This window comes from Amyelois transitella, chromosome 26 (genome assembly GCF_032362555.1).
Source record: "Amyelois transitella isolate CPQ chromosome 26, ilAmyTran1.1, whole genome shotgun sequence".
Classification (NCBI taxonomy): Eukaryota; Metazoa; Arthropoda; class Insecta; order Lepidoptera; family Pyralidae; genus Amyelois; species Amyelois transitella.
Window position 1 is genome coordinate 6,003,848 of NC_083529.1, and position 18,369 is coordinate 6,022,216.

Here is an 18,369-nt window from a genome sequence, read left to right on the forward strand (position 1 = left end):
GAGTAAACAGAATCAAAAGTTTAAAAAGTATGGAAGGCCACATTCGGCATGCCTTAATGACAAAATTATCGTGTGGTTTCCAGCACAGAATATAACTACTCCATCTCTTTCTAATGGAAATTGTAAAATAACAAAAGTGCACATTTTATACCAAGATTTTAACTTGAATGTTTCTTTGAATTACCTGGTTGACTGGAAGAAATCCCGCCCAGGGATAATAAGTTCGCCCTTGTGCATTGTTATTTTTAATGTCTTTTTATGTACTACTAAAAATTTGTTATGTACAATAAAGTATTTACAAACAAAGAAAATCTGCAAAGATTTCGTAGTTAGACAGGTGTCTTTCAGTATAAAAACCTGACTACAATACAGGATCCATGGTCAAAGGTGCACCTAAGGCTTCTCTTTAGAGTTGATTCTTATGCTTTTTTACTTGTCGGAATTATTATTAAGGACTTCTGAATTCAGTTGAATACGTGAGATTCCATCATTAAGTCATCTAGGTAAGCGCCTTGCAGTCTTTTCGAGTCAAGTGGCTCTGTCTATACGCCGTAAGAGATTTGAATCCGATGACTTAAGACCTCCTTACCCATCAATGACACAATTAAGGTGTTGTATAACTTACATAACATTGGCCATAAATCTTCCGCCGCCATCATTGTCAGTCGAGGGGCTAACTGTGGCGTTGTGAGCAGAATTTTGATAATTTGTTGATCACTTTCGCTGTGTGGGCTATTCTGTTTCAACTATGATTATTTTGTTACTAAGGATTTTATTTTAATAAAAACAAAATTATTTATTAAAATTCTTGCCTGATTCTGATTTTTTATATGAAAAATGAGGGTGATAAATATCTAAACTAGGAAGTTAATAGCTGAAAAAAAATCACTTGTTCACCACAGTCACCTGATTTCATGCTTAACGAAGTTCTTATTTCCTTATTATTATAACCTTAACAGCATACTCGTACAAAAGTCCATTGCTGGACTAAAATCTCCCCAGAAATGGGGGGATTTTACCCATAGTCTCCACCCATCACTCAGGTACAAAAATCATAACATACATATCATCACGTCTATATCCCTTGCGGGGTAGACAGAGCTGACAGTCTTGAAAATACTGATAGGCCACGTTCAGCTGTTTGACTTAATGACAGAATAGAGATTCAAATAGTGACAGATTGCTAGCCCATCGCTTAAAAGAAGAACCCCAAGTTTATAAGCCTTTCTCTTAGTCGCCTTTAACCATATCCATGGGAAAGAGATGGAGTGGTCCTATTCTCTTTTCTATTTCACACGGCACGACTAGATACGATTTTTGCAAATGCTTTCAACACGGGCATTGATTTAAGATCGAAGTGCTCTATCGATAAAATTAAATAAGGATGTGCAAGAATAACCCATGTCGTCCCTTAATAAGATGCAACAACATTACTTTATATCTGACGATCGGTGGACTCTCGGTTCAGTCGGTTAGTGGTCAGACGAACATACATCATGAAGACCTACTTTTTGGTGAGTGGATATTTATTATAATTTAATTTTAAAATATCTAAGGTTGTTGGCTTCTGATTTGTCGAGACTGGAACGAGAGGATGAGACGAGACCGACCTTCTTCGTAAGCTTTTCCTTCAGAAAAACTTATATTCACATTTACTAAATCACGTCTATATCCACTGCGGGTTAAACAGAGCCAGCAGACTTGAAAGACTGCAGGCCACATTGAGCTGTTTTGAGATTCAAACAGTGACAAGTTGCTAGCCCTTTTTATACTTATATTGAAAAACTTACAGCTTTTACGCAGAGTTGGATAAAATATTAATTTCGTCATTAAAACATACCTATAGCTAAACGTTGCCTTTCACTCTTTTTGCGACTGTTGTCTTTTTGGCTCTGTCTACCCAATTAGGGATAAATAGAAGTCATTAAATGTATTTAAGTGTGCCGTGTGGTTCTAGGCTGTTTGCACAAAAGAATAGGACCACTATTTACCATGGATGACGTAAAAGGCGACTAAGGGATATGCTTAAATACTTTGATCCCGACTGCTTTATTAACTTAGCTTTAGGATTCTGTAAGACGGCGTTTATTTAGCTAATATTTTTTAATATTAATGGACAATTTCGATAACGCAAAGTTTGTTTAATTGTACAGATTACAATCCTAATCGTGGCGCAAACATCAGCCACGATAGACGTCCAAAAGCTGAAAGAGAATGTCGCAGAAAAATTGCAAGCTTTGGAAGGCAAAGCTGCAACGACACTGCACCAACTAATTGACAACATTGACGTTGAAAAGGTGAAGAAATACGACTTCCTTCACATCATACCGTTGGTGGAAACGAGCCAGCGTTTAATTCAGAAGAAAATTCAGAGTCTACCCATGATTATACAGACAGGAAGCGATAATTTGAGGTTTTACTACCAAAAGTTGCATAGTTTGAAAGGAAAGGACTTGATTTTAGCGTTTCATGCGGGGATACCTTGGCCCGCATTGAGGCGGACTGACGAATTCGACGACTGATTTTAAATTAGGTAATTTATTTGATACGAGCGTTGTTTGAAATGTTGAAGGTTGACACGCTATTTACCGCAAGGACGATATTGAAGTGGAATAGATAATTCGAGTTTGGGTTTTTCAAAGAGGTAAATCTTTGATTGAGTATAAATTAAGATTTGGAATATGACTGGATGTTTTGGGTACAAGGTATATCAGTATTAGAATTTAGACGATTTATATTATACTTTATGGAAACAATAATTCATCAAGTTAGTTTTTTATTGATATTTATAAAAGAAATCAAGCTTTAGAAACCCAAAACTTATTAATTTATTGCAAAATTATATCGGAGATTCTGCCATTTATTGCTGTCATGTACCAACACATTGACCCTATGAGTCCCGAATTCTGATGAGTACATTGCAACCATAGGATCTCCTTATTAGCCATGACAAACACGCCTATGATCATTGATAGACTGTGTAATTTCTTGCTTGAATTTGATGTGGACTTTATTTATAGTGTAGGATTACTTAAAATAAATTAGTTATAAATTTGTACTTGTTTTTATTTATCACATTAAATACGGCGCCTCTTTTTCCCGCAATCTTTGTGTGGTCCATAAGTAGATTAGGGACTGTTTCCCTGAGTCTTTACGTGAAAATAAACCTCTATATGTTTCAAGTCTATTTATAACAAAACATTCGAGATTTCGTATTTTTATTTTTACAATCCGAATGTTTACTAAAATAAATGAATCATAATTACTGTTGTTGAACAAATAATTTGAGATTATCAATGTTTAATGTTGTAGGTCTGTTTACGCCCCTTACTTATTATGTGTTTCTAATTAAAATTAGTTTTAAACATAAGGTTACTTTATTAATTATAATATAAACACGATTACGTAACAATAATAAACACCCTATCAAACTACTTCTCAATATCCAAATCCCTTAACAATTTATCAAAAATATCATCATTATCATTTCTCGGTGTAAAATCAGCCATTCCATTTTGGAAATCACCAAAATCCTCTGCAACATTTGTATCTTCTAATCCAAGTTCTTTCAGAAGAGAAAGATTATCAATATTGTCATTTTTGGTTTTATCCGATTCAAAATCTGGTAGGAGTTGGTCAGAAGAATCGGTTTCATCTTTGTCTTTATTCTGTCGTCTGTTCGTTACTCTTGCTTCTTTTATATCCTCAGAAATGTCGTGATATTCTTGTATTTCTTTTCCGTATTCTATTTCTTCATCATCGTCTGGGTTGTCCTGGAAATTTATTTACATATTTAAACTTAATTGTACAAATGTATAGCACAATAGGCGGACTTAATGCTAGAAGCATTATCTACCAGTTAACAATTAGGTCTGAATGAATTAAAGTTTAACATTCTATTAGATTTATACTTGTTTCTTGTGCTTGTCTAATGGAAGATATTATTTTATCGGTTTCGATCGTACTTTAAATTATTATGATTTTATTTTTATATATTTACATGTAAATTTATTTTAAATTAATGTTTGGTTTCGGAAGTGATAAAATTTGGATTTTATTTTTTAAAAATATGGAAGGATTTTCTTTAGAAAAGCTCGTATTTTCAAACGTGTAAGGAGAAAAGCAAGATTAAAACATCTTTTACCTGAATTATCTGAGCAGTGGACTTATATTGGAAGGCATTTTGAGATAAATCAACTTCGACAGGGAACAATGTCGAATTCTCTTTAAGATGCTCAACTGTTTCACTGAAAATAAATTTTAATTATAAATAATACATTATAAAGATCTAAATTATCTGATCTTTTTTTGACTACACTTCAGAATATCTAAAACTGGAAAATAATTAAAATGTATAACTTGAATTTGACGGCCTATGTGGAGCAGTAGTCCGCCTGTCTTTAGCACCGGAGGTCTCGGGTTCGAATCCCCTGGCCGGCAGGGCATCATGTAAAATTAACTTTTTTTGATTAATTTAGAGGCTAACTCAATCTGTGTAATTTGTCACCTAAATAAAAAAAAACAAAACTTACTTATGATAAACAGCAAGTCCTTTAATGAACCTTCTCAGCTGATAGGCCACGTCTTGTGTTTTCTTATTGTCCAAAAGCTCCAATTTCACGAGAACATCGGATCTTAGTCGAGCGAACCTTGCTCTAGCGTCTTGTCTGCATCTTAGTATTAACCTAAAAAAAATATTTTATTTACATACATAGATGACTTTTTCATCAAATGCAATTGTTTAAGACTACGATATAAAACCATCTTGGTTTTATATCGTAGTCGTTTTGGCAATTTGTCCGGTTGCGTCTAGCGATAGCATGATAGCTCTATTTATAGACTTTAGATCTAACCAAAGTAGTTCATTTTACTTTACAGTTTTACATCTATGAACATGAAATGTGGAAACTTAAGTAAATATTAATATTTATTATTCAATGTCAAACCTTAGTTGCTGAAATCATTTCTTACATGTATCTTTTACCTGTATTCATAGTTGCCAGTCTCGACTCTATAAAGCGGTTCTTGCAGAGCATTATATCCGTACTCCTCATCATCCATCTCTTTAACCTTCAAGCAGTAGGAGAGGTACTCAAACTTGGTATCAGCGTATTTGCGGATGGTCAGTTTAGTGTCTGGTATAGCTTTATTTAGATACGTACCCATGTCTGCTAGAATCTGTGGGGGATTTTTTACACTTAAGTATACGAGTATGGAATCTTTTAGAGGTGTCTAACAAAATAGGTATTTTATCTAACGAGCTGCTCTGCGTAGAAGAAGGAAAACTTATAATTCTTTTCGGTGTCTGATTAAACATTTTATCTGTCCAATATGTCCATGAAGTATTGTATAACATAATTATAAACAAAACTAAAGTGTTTAAAAAAATGAGAGAAAGCATTTAAGAGATTGTTCATTTAATTTTGATGAACAAAGAGTGTTCATTGATACATCTGATAAATTGTACCGAAACGAGTTATTTCTTCGAGCGTTCATACAATGATTTATTGCCTATATATTATACGACACAAAGGAACTGAAATAAAAGTAAGTGCAGCGCTTATGAGATCCCAAGTAAATAAGTTCGAATCATCGTCTCACGAATTGTCACTTACTGGTTTCAAAGCCTTCAGCATCTTAATCCCGTCTCTTTCCAACAACCTGTGATACTGGCCGAACTTTGAGAAAGCTTCAGAAGCTCTGGGTTGAGGCTCTCTTACACCTATAGCGGCGAAGATGTCGCCAACGGCTTTATAGGTTTGGAGGAGATCGAAGTAGGACTTTAGCATTCTGGAAGTTTGATCAATATCTAGTTTCTTCTGCAATTGTATTTTTCACTTTAGCTTTTAGGTAAAACACCTTCGAAATAGGCAACGCAATACCTTAATCTCATAGAATTGTTTTAGAATTACATACATACATAAATCACGCCTCTTTTCCGGAGTGGTAGGCAGAGACCATATCTTTCCAATGCCACGCATACTTCTTTCGCTTCATCCACATTCATAACTCTCTTTATGGCTCGTTGGGTACTCTTGACCTGATCTTTTGCTAGAACGTCTCCGATTTGATCAAGGTACGTTCGTCTAGGCCTTCCCACTTTAAAAGTAGGTACCATTCACTTCACGTCACATCTAGTCTATAAAATTACAGCTCAAAAAAAACAAAAAACTACCAAAGTCGAATTAATCGGACAAGATTTTAACCTGTGGTTTAACCTTCAGCTATTCTGCTTCGGAGTTCAGGTTCTACTACAACTCTAGAAAAAGCTAGAAAAAATTCAATATTCTTCACGACAAGGGAACTAGATACAAGCTTATCAAATTTACTTACCTCTTAGCATAATCCACCAATCGTTTATACGTCGCTTCAGTTTCCCTCAGTTCATCCAACTTGGCGACTAGTGTATCATTACAGAGTATGGCTCTAGACAGGCCCAGAGCATCAGCGGCACCAGAAGACATGTTCTCCACCAGCCTGTGTTTCACCTTCTTCATTATAATGTCCAGAGATTTACCTTGCTTTGGGTCTGCGTGGAGTTTGTTATAGTTTATCGTCACTTCATCCTGGATTTGAATTGTTTCTTTTGAATTCATACATACATAAAGTAACGTTTATACCATTTGCGGAGTAGACAGAGCCAACAGTGTCGAAAAGACAAACGCCACGATCAGCTGTATGGCTTCATGATTCTTTTGAATGATTAGCAAAAATGAGAATATTTCAAACCAAAATAATATTTTTACAAGAAAACTGTTCACTGATGGATCAATATACAGCCAAAGTATTTACGAGTAGTTGGGTAGTATGTAGATCTAGTAAAAAAAATAGTTTCGCGTACAAAGATGAGGGCAGATGAATGTACGATTGTACTAATACTGTTTGCATTAGTAACTTCTGGTAATAAGGGTCCAAAGTATTAGCAAGCAGTAAAATGTTTTGGCCGTGTGAAATACAAAAAGAATAGGACCACTCCATCTCTTTCTCATGGATGTCGTAAAAGACGACTAAGGGATAGGCTTACAAGTTTGGGATTCTTAGTTAGGCGATGGGCTAGCAACCTGTCACTATTTGAATTTCAATTCCATCATTAAGCCAAATAGCTGAACGTGGCCATTCAGTCTTTTCAAGCCTGTTGGCTCTGTCTACCCCGCAAGGGATATAGACGTGACCATATGTATGTATGTATGTATGTAAATGTTTTATTAAGTTCATGCTACGCTTAGTAAAATTTTTCTCATCAACATCAACGTTAAAACATACCTTAGCAGCCTGTATCATCTTGGCCACCTCAACCTTCGTCTTCCCTTTGACCGACTGGCCATTTACCCCAACCAGTTCATCTCCGCTTTGAAGTGTACCATCTCTAGATGCTGGGGTGTTGTCGAAGATCTGAAAGTGAAGGATGGTTCATTTGAACGTCTCTTACTCTGATGAGGCAAATAACATCTTAAACTTGCCACGAGACCTTAATTAATTTTCATGAGAGCTTGTCAGGTCTCTTGACTTTCCCCAGGACATCCCCGATTTGACCAAGGTTGGTATCTTCGTTAGTTTTAGGCTATCTTTCAACTAACTGATTTACACTCACTCTTGCTGGTATTCTATCTTTGTTGATCTGCTTTCAAGATTAGATCGGCTAAAATAGATCTTATCCCGAAGTAATGAGCAGCTGAGAAATCATTTGAAAGGTTTTGACGGAATAATCAGTAAAATGGTATGATGATATATATCAGGGAGGATATAGACGTTATATGTACGTATTATTCACGTCTTTTTCTGTAGGATGTAATAATATATAGAAACACCAAATAAAAACTGGGTTCACTGTTCCCTTCTTCAAAATAATGTTTCTTCTAATCAAATTTCCGTACCGGCAGAAAAACCGAAGGTCTTCCACCTACAAGATGTTTCGTTGACCTGACTAATGGCAGATGCCGGTAGAACTCGGTTTCCAATCCGTCATTCTGGAAGACAATTTGGAGAAACGTCGGTGGTCGAATGGATAGCATCCGACTAAAAATGCGCGATGAACAGGATTAAATCCTACCGCGGCCATGAACCAATAACTCTTGTCTTGTCTGAGGTTAGGTGAGAGACCTGCACTGAACATTCAGGCAACTAGATGCAGAGACAATATGGGATAGTTTCCTGTGAAAGTAGCGGTCAGCTGGGAGTTGTTTCGTGTAAAAACTTGACTTACCAAATCCAGAAATATGGTCATAAGCGCACCTTGGACTCCTCTCCAGCGAAGAGATGGTGAGGGTGAGCATTGTGAGGAAACTTGCACATTCAGCCAATTTTTTGTTTATACTCAAACAATTCTGGTTGCATCTTGCACCCCATCAGATCTCCATTCACGCTACCTATATATATATATTTTTTTTTTAAGTTTTTCTCTGGGTGCTACACCACACCTAGAGGGAGTTTATTGCCAGTATCTCTTTGTAAAGTTGGCAAAGACATTATTATACAAAGTTATTTACATGGTATATGACTAAAACGCTACTATACGAGTATATGGGACCATATTGAAAACTTTACCTTCCACTTCTACCCTCTTACACCCAGGACAGTTAAACGAGCTGCCTAAAATGTTTAAGGGCCATGTGTAGGAAAGCCACCCGCTTGTTAGTTCGTCTGCTTTAGTTAAGGTTTCAGGACGATGTTGAGTTCAGATATAATGTTGGTTTTTGGGGAGACTTATATCAAGCAGTTAGAGTTAGAGGTAAAATTTTATCATCACCTGTTTTTGTACTTACCTGTACGATATAAAGGCACGGGCACAAAGGGGCACCACCACCTATGCTTATTCCGATAAGATTCTTCTCATCTTTGCTTAACACTATGCTGCCAGAAGTTACTGTCATTCCCCTGAAAAGAAGTTCGTTTATAAACTTACCTGATATTATGGAGTTACGAGTAAAATAATATTCCTAAGCTAAAAAGTTTAGCAAATACCGAATGTATTTAACTCTACGGTAAAGTGCTCGGCGTAAATTTATTTAATGTTTTAGCCTACAATGATTTTAGCAAACCATAGTGATAAATAAGGTACCTAAACCTTAGTATAAAACCACGTAATAATAGCATTGTACTGCTACTTTTGAATAATAATTTAAGTTGAAAAACTCTATTCAGTCTAGTAACAACATTTTGCTTAAGTGTCTTTGAAATGTCTGAGTAACACCAATAAAAAGAGAAGAAGACCACTCCATCTCTTTCCCATGGATGTCGTAAAAGGCGACTTAGAGATAGGCTTATAAACTACAGATTCTTCTTTTAGGCGATGGGCTATCAACCTGTCACTATTTGGATCACCATTTTATCCTTAGCCAAACAGCCGAACGTGGCCTTTCAGTCTTTTCAAGACTGTTGGCTCTGTTTTCCCCGCTAGGGATACAGACATGATTATATGTATGTATGCATGTTTCTTTTAAATTACTATAATGTCGTTAATGTGGATATAATCAGCTTTACGCGAAGTTTGCCCGAAACGGTATTCTCGTGGTATTTTAGGATGTATTTCTGAATTGTCTTGGGAATTTAGAAAATCAGTGTTTTTAGTAGTAATAAGATCACTATAATGTTTAGTGAATGATCTGCATTTTCACATCAGTCCCCTACAAAAAACTGAACTATGTGCTACGTTCTTAAAACTAGTGAATAAAATATAAAAAAAAACACAAATAAAATAGTCCATTGAAATAAAACACTCGTGAAATATAATAATATTTATTTTCTGGCAATAGACAAGCTACATATAGCTATATATACATATAGCTAGTGGCTACAATGACTTCTACGAAAACAACCCTTCAGCTAGGTAAAACATCTCTATAACACACAAAAGAAGACTGACAAATGGCTTTCCATGCTTTATTAACATTATCTGTTAGACAAGGATGAGAGTATGTCCGCTTGTCAGTCTTAAAGAGAACACATTCTGAGTCTGAAACTGTTATTTGATGGTAGTTGGGCTTAATCAGGAGGTTAGACCACAGGACCCTTTAACTTTGAACAATTTGTCGGTAGAAAAGTAGAAGTCTATTCTGTCGACTCATGTTACGAAGATGAAGGTTATAAGAAAATTATGCCGTTGAACAGTTTAAGACTCATATAATCTAGCGTGTGCCGTGTGGTTCCCGGCACCATTACAAAAAAGAATAGGACAACTCCATCTCTTTCCCACGAATGTCGTAAAAGGCGACTAAGGGATAGGCTTATAAACTTGGGATTCCTCTTTTAGGCGATGGGCTGGCAACCTGTCACTATTGGAATCTCAATTCTATCACTAAGCCAAACAGCTGAGCGTGGCCTATCAGTCTTTTCAAGACTGGTGGCTCTGTCTACCCCGCTAGGGATATAGACGTGATCATATGTATGTATGTATGTATGTAATCTAGCGTTTCTGCTCAAGCGAGAATACACCAGTTAGATTCTAGGTATTCTAGGTCTCACATCAAGTCTTGATGGCGGATGGTGTATCTTTCTTGTCTCAAATCGTTGAATATACAATCTGGGTTGACGGCGTTTTCATTTTCTTCAACATACCTGTAAAAAGGAGAGAGTCTGAAAGCCAAAAGGTGTGTGTAACATGTATATGTTACACACACCTTTTGGCTTTCAGACTCATACACACATACAAATTTGGGGGTAATCTATACAGATTACCCCCAAATTTATATGTGATAACTAGGTATATCATTAATGTGTCTCGTACGATACTCGTACAAGCGGAATCTATTGGGGGTAATCTGTGGTAACATATATATAATATTCTTTGTGAGATCTTACGAAAATTCTAGAATAACCGGTAAAAATTTCTATCAATGAAAATCATGAATACCATTTGATAATCAAGAAAAGTGGTATCAAAGAACTGAAAAAAAGACAAAGACATTTCTGTGATTATTTTTCACACTTCTTATGGAAATCAAGCTCATTTGTTTTGTTAATTTTTCTCTTGTTTCTTACATAACGGTATGTTACAATACTAAGTACTATTGCATAGTTATTTTTTGCTTAATGTAGGCTCAAAAGAGAAAACTGTTATGCGCAAGTATCTTGTCAGACAAAAGGTTTTTGATAGGGCGACTCAAAATGTAACTTATCTCTTCTTTAACACGAAAATATTAGTCGATCGTCTTTGTGTGCGACGTAGCTGGTAAAATTATAGAAATTAGAACAAAGTCAATCAATACTTACTGTTCTATAACGGTCATTTCATTGTCCTTCGTGTAGTTATGAATAGAATTGGTGGCACTGTACATAAATAAAATTAAAATAATAGTAAGTATAAATACTTCTGTTTTATTTATTTCATGGATTTTGTAATATTTTTGTGAATTCTTACCATTCGTCGATTGGTAACAGTAATTTTGATTGCGTCGGTATCCCATCAGTATTTCTAAAGAAATAATTTTTTTGCACTTTTAAATTTATTAAAATAAAATGAACAATAAACATACTTATCTTCCTACTTATTTGAAACTAATCTTTCCTAAAACGACCCAGAAGAAGGCGATTTTAAATTCAACGATTTTTTTGTTATCTAGGTACCTACGTAACGTAAATTTACTCTAAAATTTACTTAAAATAAACTCTATTTCAGTTAAATTAAGATGTAAACTATGCACAATAAATAATAATTCACACTCATAACATAACGCACGCTTTTAATAAAATCTATACTAAGTACCTGCGTACTATCGTAGGCTATCTAGATAAGGCTAACCTAATTTAATTAAACAAGGAAAAAATAACCTACAAAATAATAACGTTTTTTTACATTTTATCTTCAATGTGTTGGGCCATCATATACAGTTGGGGATAGATCCTCATGTCGTTGTAATTAAAGTACTCATTTGGTGCCTGCCACATTGCTCACAACACGATTTCGAAACTCAACACAGAACCGACTCACTCGAAATCAAACAAAAGATAAACTGGATTGTCCCTGTGGAACGGAAGTTATACTGATAAGTTATTTGCAATGTTTAATCGCTATTAACAATAACTATGAGATTCATAAGAGAAAAAAGATCTTTCTGCACCAAGTAAAAATATGTAAAAGAAATGAGTGATATTTCAATATCTTACTTTCGGTTCAATTTTTCAAAGGAAAGAAACATTATTTGTTTGGGTGAATATTACAAACTATGAAGTATAAATTTTCTACTTACATTTTGTCCTCCTCAAAAAAGAAATCATCATCGTATTCCTGCATCATTTTGTATATTTTGTTGTAAAAATGTACAGAGAAATTGTCAAAGAAACAGATGTCAAAATTATCGATTTTCCCGCGGGCTAATGTTTACGTGCGACGTCGATAAAACAGTATTACTCTTAGGATAAAACCGGCGGCCATTTTCCTGAATGCGCCAATAAGAGAGAGGGCGACAAATTAGCGGGAACTTGGCGGAAAAATTGAAACTTTTCGTTGAACCAATAGAGAAACTCTATCCTAATTCCGAGTTGGAAGAAAATAGATACCTATATATTTAGATGAAATTTTTTGTTGTTAAAGATCCATATAAAATTTTGTTAAAAGAGGATCAGTGTATGTCCCTATTACAGTAAGAGCCTAAAATAGGCATCAACTATGTAAGTATTGACTTATAGAGTTACATGAAATTTCGTGTTGTTTTTTTAATTTAAATGTAAAGACGTTTCCCTTTTTGAAACTGTACAAAATTTTCGTCCTTATTATATCTACGTTTTTTACTATTTATGAGTATCTCATAAGGTCTCAAAAAATGCTGAATCATTATTAGATAAAGTCAATAAATGTGCGGAAATTAGAATAATTGGTTAATAATAAAAACATTTAATAAATTAATATATGACTGTGCTATCGCATCCTACTCTTAATAATAGGTTTATAACTTCCAAATTAAGTTGACCGATTCGCTTCACAAATTATAAACGCAGCTAGATCATTTTATACTGGCAAATTACCTACTCAGTAATTACATTCTTGATGTACCAAGTACAAAACAAAATTGCCAACCCTACGCGTAATGGAAGTAAACGTTCCTTATTACGCAATCTCTGGACTGCTTTACATGTAAAAGTTGCAATAAACAACTTGTTTTACCGTAATCAGTATTTGTAAGTGCGTCAAACGGAGTAGTATCGTATACAAGTAAAATGAAGATGTTGGTAAGTTAATTTTTATATTTGTGCGGCAAACGGGTTTTGGCGGGATTTTTAAGGAGTATTTTTTTTAAATTATGTTAGTAAAAAATTAACTCAAAATCCTTTTTGAATTCTCACCATCTGATAAAATATCCGTGATCCGTATAACGCTATACATTATCTTCTGAATTTTTTTTTACGAAATTTGAGTAAAGAACCTTCATTATAAGTAATTAAATTGAGTATAGATGAATACAGGATCCAAAGAAAACCAATAAGGCTATCGTAGATAAGCTAATTTAGCTAGGCTCAAGGTACCCTTCCTGCTATTACCGGTGACCTACGCACAAATTCATCACATTTTAAATAGCGGACAATCAGATAATGTGTTAGCCCCAAAGTGATTTCGGGTCCAATGTTATACTAACTCAATGGCACTATATTTTACTCATCTTTCTATAGAAGAGCCTGGGGTGCGCCTTTACGACATTGAAACATAAATTTTACACGAAGCGACTACCATCTGATCTACTGCCAACTTTGCAGTGTAACTTAACTGATATTGATCATGGTTTTATATGCATTCAGTTGCCTGAATGTGCAGGTTTCCTCATGATGATATGTCTTGCCGTAAGAGTAATCGTAAGAGTCAATAAGAAATAATGTACATAACACAGAATTTCAGAAAAGAGTCACTGGTAGATTGCCAAGGTTTCTTGTTATTATTATGGGACATTTCAACATCACGTAATAATTGTCATATCTTTTGGTTTTACGTCCAATTACTTAAAACTAAGCTTACTATCGCATCCAATGGGTCAGTACACAAGAAGCGGTAACAAACTGCACTTCAGCATTTTCTTCAATAAAGTCAACTTCAAACTTAGAATAGAAATGCGGACGAGAGAAAACAATGTTATGATTAATTGATTTATTCGTAATTTAAATTAAGAACTTTAACCGTTGGACCAGCAACGCTCAGTATGTTTTCAGAAAGGTAGATATAGCAACTAGAATAAATTAGAATAGAATAGATTTATTTCCAAAATTGGATACAAGATATCACTTAATGACGTCACATCACTTAAATCTAATTACATCTACTACCGCTTCCAAAGAGCTTACTTAAGTACTCAATTAACAATCTTTTTTTTTTCAGGAATTGCTCATTCTCTGCAGCTTATTCTATTCATCATTCGAACAAAATAATCCGATTGGACCAATCGGTAATCTCATAAGGACCAATTTCGTCGGGCATCCTGTCATTCATAATGAGCAAACGTGGATTTTTGATCCAGATCTTGCTCAATTACGAAAAAAACAATTTATAGAATTACACGGCGATAAAGCTGAGAAATTGATTGAAAGATTGGGTTTAGGAATTGACGGAAGGGCGGAAGAAAGACTGATCAAACAAAGGCAGAGGGACGAGGGACATTTAGGCGGTTTGAATTTTTATTTACCTTGATTGAATATTTTAGATAAATTTTAGGAAAATTTGTGATGCTTCCTCTTTTAGTAAAGTTTAATGGGATTTTATATTGTGAGAAGATAGGTTGTTGAATTAAAAAAAAATGCTTATGGTGAGGAATATTTTGCCTTATGCCTTATTTTCTACTGTAAAAATGTAAAAAATTACGTTGCGATATTGATGTGTAAATGTGTGACCTATTTCACGTCAAAATTTGTGTGGTCCTAATTTTAGAATTATACTACCATTGATAATAATAAAAAAATAAGCAAAATTTTGAAAAGAGAACTTAACGCAATGTTGTATATTGCGTCACTCATAAATTTAGATGAAAAAAAAAATTGATTGAACAACAATAGAGTTGAAAAAGGTTACAAAATTGACGGCCGTTTCTTAAAATATAAGTACTTATTTTTGTTGTTATAATTTATAAGGTAATTTAGTTTATTTTATAAGGTAGTAAGTAACAATATTTTTTGTGAACAACTAAAATTTTACTTATTCAGTGTACGACTTGCATTTTCGAATTGAATTGAATAAGAAAGTGCCAAAATTAATTTCAGTGTTCAAATAAAAGTTAATAAATTACTTATTAATTAATGTAAATATTATTTGTAAATGATTTAATTTTTGTATACTTTTAGTTTAAATTATTTCGAAAGGCTATATATATAGGTATTCAAACGGTTGGCGTCCCTGACCGAGAGAATATTGAAACCTATTTTCGTTAAATTTACGAAAAAAAAGTATGTATGTTATTTTCTTACGAACGAAATAACAATAAAAAATATTGAACGCCATATACTACAGTTATAGACAAGTTTTTGTATCACATTAAACTTATTTACCTACAACTATTATTTTTATTTTTTTATGCATTTATTTTGACTATAGCTAGGAAGAAGAAGATCTTTTTATCAAATAAAATAAAAAGTAATAAAATATACAAGTATAAAAACATATCAGCAAATAAAAAATATATTATAGGGGATAGAAATGAATTAAGAATAGACAAGAGAGCTCTTACTTAAAAGAAGAAGAACCATTCAAAACCACACGGTGAGAGGATCATATTAAAGAGCTAATAAAACATAAGTTTTCATATAATTTTGTTTATTTATGCCGTAAGTTACAATATTGAGTGTTGAAAATGCTAGAAACATGTACGATTGATGAAAATATGCGCTAAATCATGACAAATTGTATAAAAAGGTCCTTAATATTATGAAAATCTGAATGTTACCTTAAGACTAAACACAGATAATTTTATTTGGATAATATTCGTAAAAATGTTAATTCGTTAATATTTACTGTGAATTATTACATAACAATCAGGCCTATTAAGTAAATAGAAATAAAAAAAACATTTTAGCGAGTCTAGTAAAACTATAATGATTATTCTAAAATGATGTCAATAAAAGTGTAATTTTACCAATCAATACATATAATTTTATATAAAATTCTGTGATTTTGCAACACTCACGTTTTTAATTCACAGTAAATATTTTATGTAATACAATGTAGTGATAATTGTGTCGAAGTCACAAAAATATCATTTTGAGCCTCCGAGATAATTATCAAAGCAATTATACAATATACATATAGCTTAACTACTTACGACAGTTTTATAGAAAAAAAAAATCATTACTATGAGTACTAACAGTAGAACTGAACACTAACAGTAGAACTACTGAAGAGTTTGTTTATTTGAACAAGCTAATCTCAGGAACTACTGGAAAATTTCTTTTTTTAACAGATCTAAAATAACTTTATATAAAAGCACTATGGAAATTAAAAAAAAAGTTTGTTAAAATTATATTCAGTGAAATCGTTTTTTTTTAAATTTTCTATTAAATAAAATATGTTATTCCCATGCCTAATCCAAATAAAAAGGGTAATAAATCATTATAATATTACATAATTAATCTCGAACTAAATTTTTAAGTTTTTACCATCGGTGTACATTCGTGTGGAAGTGAGAGATTTTTCCTAATATAAAACTGCCGTGTTAATTTAAATAGGTAGAATATAAGGCCTAAAATCTCTATGACTGTAATAAAAATAGGGACAATAAATGCATAAGAGTAAAAAAAGAGTTTGTCTACGGCTTAAAACTACTTACTTCTATAGAGAAATGTGACTGTTTCTTATTAGGTATTTATCTAAAAATGTATCGTATAGTACCATTTCGTATTTTTATATTTCATGATTCGTGAGTATTTTTGGACACAAATGCAATAGACAGCATTAAAATATATATTTTTTTCAATTACCGATTCTTGTCTTGTAAAGTGAAAACTAAATTCAAATTAGGTAAATGAAAGCTTCTTTAAGTATTGATCCTACTGAACAGTGCAGTTCCTGACAGGAGAAGCGTCTGTTTAATTACTATTATAAGTTACGTAATGTATTCCAACATTTTGCTCATTGAAAAATCAAACATATATTTTGGGATACTGACATACACGTATTAAATTTAATTGTGTTTAAAAAATCCTTTCGTTTTAATTGTATAAAGTATTATAACATTATGATCACATGAAATTAATATCTAGTTACGGATATACTATCTCCTATTCTACCTACATAGTAAGGCACCGATGTTTTTGGTTTTACACATGAAAAATGAAACACTGTTTACGGCCGATATTTAAAAAAACCTATGTTCTACGATACATATTAAAATTACATAGGCCTTAACTACATACGTTACACAAAAATCCAAGTTTTACACCGTAATATGGCATTAAATCATAAATAACAATTTATAATTAAAAAAGAGATCAAAACATGTTTTAATTATACGGAATGTTGTTAATTATAGTATCTGAATTTTCTCTTTTTATCAGAAGTTACAAGATACCCAAACGTTTAAGTAACAACGTAAAAAAAAAAAATTTTATATACATAAATTTGTTTTATAATTTATTTTTCCGATTAGCTAATACGGTATTAATTGTTAGCCAAATAGGTAATAATTTAATTTTATTAATTTATATTTTCCATTTTGGTTATTCAAATCGTTATATTCAATTTTTTTTGAAAATTACATAAATCATCGATTTGTGTACCAGTTATTTACCAAAATACATTTTTGATATCTTTTTGTAGGTACGATGATTGAAAGTTTGTGACATATTTGTTCAGTAAAAAATGTGTTGTCGACAGAATATCAGCGTGCTGTCTTCTTATCTTCTCTATATTTTCCAACAGGACCTGAAATGAATAAGAAAATAAACATTAAAACCAATAATATTTAATAAAGGATCTCTATTGATTTGTAGTTATTGTTCAGATAAATTATTACAGTTATTGTCGTACATTAGCGCCATCTACATTCATTTCTCTGACACATATTGCCGACGTTAAATAAAAGATGGCGCGCTAATCGTCTATGAGAATGATAAAAGAATTTTATTATTTTTAATTTTCCATTTTGTGAGAAGAACTACTAAGTATTTAACAATGTGCTTTGCTTTAGGTGACGTTGACAAGGCTTCTGTTTTACCTTCTTTTTTTTCTCTTAGGTTAAAACTAAAGATAGGAAGACAATTTAGAAAATAGCCGGCTGGTTATATAATTTAATTTAATAAAGTCAGTTGTCAGTTTATGAATATATCTAGAAGATTAAGCCCGCCTTTCAAACTTTATAAGGAAACCTACGTTCAAAAGTTATAGCTGTATTTTGTCTGTTAGTCACTAAGTTAGTAACGAATTTTTTTATATATATTACTGCCTTTTCCCGAAGCTTAACGTAA

The 18,369-nt window shown here is 33.0% G+C and overlaps 3 protein-coding genes across 6 annotated transcripts in view; 1 reads left to right on the top strand and 2 right to left on the bottom strand.

Moving 5' to 3' along the window:
• The first annotated feature begins 1,453 nt into the window (after window positions 1-1,453).
• On the top strand, window positions 1,454-3,020 carry LOC106131987 (uncharacterized). The gene is made up of 2 exons (XM_013331268.2): window positions 1,454-1,514; window positions 2,154-3,020. The coding sequence occupies exons 1-2, from the start codon at window positions 1,497-1,499 to the stop codon at window positions 2,520-2,522; spliced, it is 387 nt and encodes a 128-aa protein (XP_013186722.2). The 5' UTR covers window positions 1,454-1,496; the 3' UTR covers window positions 2,523-3,020.
• Window positions 3,021-3,381: 361 nt separating this feature from the next.
• On the bottom strand, window positions 3,382-12,315 carry LOC106131962 (PRKCA-binding protein). Of its 2 annotated transcripts, XM_060951815.1 has the most exons (10): window positions 12,186-12,259; window positions 11,792-11,959; window positions 8,763-8,874; window positions 7,264-7,392; window positions 6,334-6,566; window positions 5,616-5,790; window positions 4,985-5,178; window positions 4,533-4,685; window positions 4,145-4,247; window positions 3,382-3,773 (listed from the first exon to the last, which is right to left on the bottom strand). In XM_060951815.1, the coding sequence occupies exons 2-10, from the start codon at window positions 11,881-11,883 to the stop codon at window positions 3,432-3,434; spliced, it is 1,533 nt and encodes a 510-aa protein (XP_060807798.1). In that variant the 5' UTR covers window positions 11,884-11,959; window positions 12,186-12,259; the 3' UTR covers window positions 3,382-3,431. The 2 variants fall into 2 exon arrangements, with proteins under 2 accessions (XP_060807798.1, XP_060807799.1); XM_060951816.1 differs by lacking the exon at window positions 11,792-11,959 and having other exon boundaries at window positions 12,186-12,315.
• A 3,410-nt stretch (window positions 12,316-15,725) lies between these two features.
• Window positions 15,726-18,369, bottom strand: part of LOC106132000 (uncharacterized) — a 110,970-nt gene continuing 108,326 nt past the window's right edge. For all 3 annotated transcript variants that reach the window (XM_060951814.1, XM_013331296.2, XM_013331297.2), the window contains one exon: window positions 15,726-17,827. The gene's annotated coding sequence lies outside the window, so the exon portion shown is untranslated. The remainder of the gene's footprint in view (window positions 17,828-18,369) is intronic.